Source organism: Mandrillus leucophaeus, unplaced genomic scaffold (genome assembly GCF_000951045.1).
Source record: "Mandrillus leucophaeus isolate KB7577 unplaced genomic scaffold, Mleu.le_1.0 Scaffold43, whole genome shotgun sequence".
NCBI classification, from domain to species: Eukaryota; Metazoa; Chordata; class Mammalia; order Primates; family Cercopithecidae; genus Mandrillus; species Mandrillus leucophaeus.
Genome location: NW_012104587.1, coordinates 3717186 through 3721176, shown reverse-complemented (window position 1 = coordinate 3721176; position 3991 = coordinate 3717186). Strand labels below are relative to the sequence as shown.

At 58.1% G+C, this 3991-nt stretch overlaps 1 protein-coding gene across 1 annotated transcript in view; it reads left to right on the top strand.

The window, feature by feature from the left end:
- Window positions 1-2094, top strand: part of MAP4K2 (mitogen-activated protein kinase kinase kinase kinase 2) — a 19176-nt gene extending 17082 nt beyond the window's left edge. The window contains exons 28-32 of the mRNA XM_011993592.1: window positions 732-800; window positions 921-1007; window positions 1236-1306; window positions 1410-1465; window positions 1571-2094. Coding sequence (XP_011848982.1) covers window positions 732-800; window positions 921-1007; window positions 1236-1306; window positions 1410-1465; window positions 1571-1658 — 371 coding nt within the window. The 3' untranslated portion in view covers window positions 1659-2094. The remainder of the gene's footprint in view (window positions 1-731; window positions 801-920; window positions 1008-1235; window positions 1307-1409; window positions 1466-1570) is intronic.
- Window positions 2095-3991: the final 1897 nt, after the last annotated feature.

Below are 3991 nucleotides of genomic sequence, written 5' to 3'. Positions count from 1 at the left end.
CCCGCCTCGGCCTCCCAAAGTGCTGGGATTACAGGTTTGAGCCACCGTGCCTGGCCTTTTTTTTTTATTTTTGAGACAGAGTCTTGCTCTGTCACCCAGGCTAGAGTGCAATGGCACGATCTTGGCTCACGGCAACCTCTGCCTCCTGGGTTCAAGCGATCCTCTTGCCTCAGCCTCCCGAGGAGCTGGGATTACAAGCATGTGCCACCACGCCCGGCTACTTCTTGTATTATTAGAAATGGGGTTCGAGACCAGGCTGGTCTCGAACGCCTGATCTCAGGTGATCTGCGGCTTTGGCCTCCCACAGTGCTGGGATTACAGGCGTGAGTCACTGTGCCCAGCCCAGGATTTTATTCTTGATCCTCATGATAGCCTCTCAAGGCAGTGCCATCTTGCCTGTGTTATGAGTAAACGGAGGCTCCGAGAGGTAAAGTGACTTGTACCAGGTCACAGTGACTGGGTCACGAGGCCTGGTCCCCCTAAATCTGGAGCCCTCCCATGGCTCCCCGTGACTCCTCCCCCACTCCCCATGAGCCCCAGGATGGGTCACTCATCCTCTCAGAGCCTCGGTTCCCAGCCCTGGAGGGAGATGAGGTTTCCCAGCCCCACAGGGCTGTTGTGAGGCTGACGTGCCCTCATGGCTAAGGGCTCTCTGTAGCCTGGCTCCTGTGTCCCCTTGAGGTTGGGGGGACTGGTGGCTCAGCCAGGCGGTTTCTCTTCTCTACCTGCAGAGGGAATCCCAGGCTCGGCTCAGCAGGTGATCCAGGTGGACAGGGACACAGTCCTAGTCAGCTTTGAACGTGAGTACCCTGGGGGGCAGGGCTTAGGGCAGGGGAGTATGGGGGTGAGGGGACCACGTGGGTCTGCCTTCCCAGAAGGGAGCCTCCCTGTCCCCACCCACCAGCCCCCTCCCTGTGCAGGCTGCGTGAGGATTGTCAACATGCAGGGCGAGCCCACGGCCACACTGGCGCCTGAGCTGACCTTTGACTTCCCCATTGAGACTGTGGGTGAGTGAGCCAGAGGTGGGGTGCAGGCTTTTCCCTGGCCTGGAGCACACTGTGGCTTCGGGACTTGGGGCTGGTGGTAGGACGAGGAGGCAGATTCCCCAGCCCCTCTCCTGAGCCATGCTGGTCACCTGAGGTCAGTGAGGACCCATGTGGCCCAGACCCAGGCTCAGGCATGGCTGAGGGGGCTCCAGGCCGGGTGCAGGGCTGATGGTGGCCCGGCCCCCGCAGTGTGCCTGCAGGACAGCGTGCTGGCCTTCTGGAGCCATGGGATGCAAGGCCGCAGCCTGGATACCAACGAGGTGAGTGGGGCCCAGGGACCTAGCTGTCCCCTGCCTTGTGGTCCCTACCTCTTTGCAGAGGACCTACTGGAGTGGCCTCAGTGCTTCCCACCCATCTTCCCAGGTGACCCAGGAGATCACAGATGAAACAAGGATCTTCCGAGTGCTTGGGGCCCACAGGTAGGCAGTGGCACCCCAGCCTCCCCTTCAGATGCCCCTGAGGCCAGAGAAGGGGCTGATGTGCCAAGTGTCTCCCACCCCGCCCCCTACTCCTCTCTCCTCCAGAGACATCATCCTGGAGAGCATCCCCACTGACAACCCACAGGCGCACAGCAACCTCTACATCCTCACGGGCCACCAGAGCACCTACTGAGAGTGGCGGGCCTGGCCAGGGGCTCCCCACCCCACCCCATGCCTTAGCTGCAGGCCCTTTTGGGCAAAGGGGCCCATCCCAGACCAGAGGAGCCCAGGCCTTGGCCCTGCTGGGGCTGAAGGGCAGAAGTAATCCTGAGAAATGTTTCAGGCCTGGGGAGGGAGGGGAGCCTCCCACACCTCTGCAATAACTGGACTGGGGGAGCTGCTGTCACTTCCCCTTCCCCGAGGCAGCCGAGTCCCTAGTGCCCAAGGCAGGGGCCCTGGGCCTGGGCCATTCATTCCATTTTGTTCCACATTTCCTTTCTACTCTTTTCTGCCAAGAGCCTGCCCCTGCATTTGTCCTGGGAAACACGGTATTTAAGAGAGAACTATATTGGTATTAAAGCTGGTTTGTTTTACTCCTCTGGTCCCTCTGGGTCGGGGGAGTGAAACCACTTCATCTCCCGCCTCCTTCCCTCCAACACACCTTTCTGTGGGCACCACAGAAGGGCAGGGCCTTGGAGAAGCCAGGTGGAGGTGACAGGAGGCCATGGCCCCCAGCAGCCTTCCCAGGGGCACTGTGCCTTCCCCTGTGCCCTTGCTCAGAACTGGCGCTCAGCTTTGCAGTTTGAGGGCTGTGTTGTAGTTTGGCGCCCCAAGGATTCATGCAGATGGGGGGCTTCAACAAAGGGACTCTCATCCAGGGCACCCTTGCCCCACCTAGGATCTCACTGGGTGGCCTCTGGTAGGGCCCAGGAGGAGCCCCCAGAGGGCTGTTCCCTCCAGTCCCAGGGAGGCTGCTGCCCGTGGAGGTAGCCTGTGTGACCTCTATCCCTGCCTCCACCTACTGCCTAGGTGTCAGGCCAGGAACATCAGATGACAGCACGATCATCAGATTGGACGGGAAGGCTAGCCTATGTCCATCTACCAGACTCCCGAGGGCTGCCTCAGTGCCAGGCCCTGGGGTCACTACCAGGAACGGACCAGCCCCCAGGGAGGGAGCCTGCATCTTGAGTTCATGGCCATCCTCCTGTAGCTTGTGCTTATGCTGTCATTCTCCCAGGGGCTGTCTGCTCAGCTCCGGACACCGGGGTCCCCAGGGCCGGGCATCCCCTCTTGCCCCAGGCATTGATAAGCCGCTCTTGACCAGAGCCTTTGGGCAGCTACAGCCCAGGAGGCAGGATGGGAGCGGCCTTGAGGGCGCACAGTTAGGGGGATGGGAAGGTGGGGGCAGATGGGGGGAACAGCTGGAGCAAAGGCCCCATCGTCACCCCTGACATTCAAGGCAGGTGTTGGAGTAAGAGTTTTGCACCTGGTGGGCGGCAATAAAGACTTGCGGAGTGACGTGGTAGGTGGATGGCAGCCATGGGAGTAGGCTCAGTGGCTCCCAGGGTGTCACACTGTCCCCTCAGCCACCCTCCAGCAGAGTTTCAACTATTCTGACTCCGTCCAGTGACTGGAGGGTTTCTTGGCTGGAATGGGGAGCCAGCCCAGGGGAGGGAACACATCTCTTCACACCAGACATTCACACCCATGTTCCCAGGAGCCCCAAGGAGGGTGAGGAGCACCTTCCAAATTGGAGTCGGTGGTAACAAGGATACAAAGTGAATTCCTAACTTCCAATTTTCCAGATTTCTTGGAGGAATGTTGGGACCAGGGTGGGTAAGTGGGGACAGGGAGGTGAGCTCCTGCTCAGCAAAGGCCCTGACCAAAGGCACTCTGGGGAGGGCTGGCTTTCCACCCACCAAGTGGCCAGCAGCAGACAGTGCCTCCTTGTGGCGGATCTTCCCAGCCCTCAGATTCAGTCTGGAAAGGGGGTTTGGACTGCAGAGCGTAAACTGCCAAAGTGGGGGCCTCCCATAAAATGCTTGCTGCTAGCAAAGGCAGGCCAAGAGCAAAGAAAGGCTGAGAAGCCGGGTAATATGCACTGAGAGACTAACACTTTAAATTTTATTTATGTAGTTTTAAATGGGTAGCCTTTGCCCATGGTACGTATTTTTAAAAATACAGCAGAGATGTCATGAAGACTCTCCCTCTTACCCCTGTCCCCAGCCACCCTGGTCCCAGTTACTTATGAACCCTTCTAGAAGTATTTTGCATATTTAAGCAATTTGGTATATTTTATTCTTTGCAATTTTTTATATACGTATTAACATATTCCACATATTGTACTGACCTTGCCCTTTAAAAATATATCCTGGGGGGCCGGGTGTGGTGGCTCACACCTGTGATCCCAGCACATTGTGAGGCCGAGGTGGGCAAATCACGAGGTCAGGAGTTTGAGACCAGCCTGGCCAACATGGTGAAACCCTGTCTTTACTAAAAACACAAAAAACTAGCTGGGCATGGTGG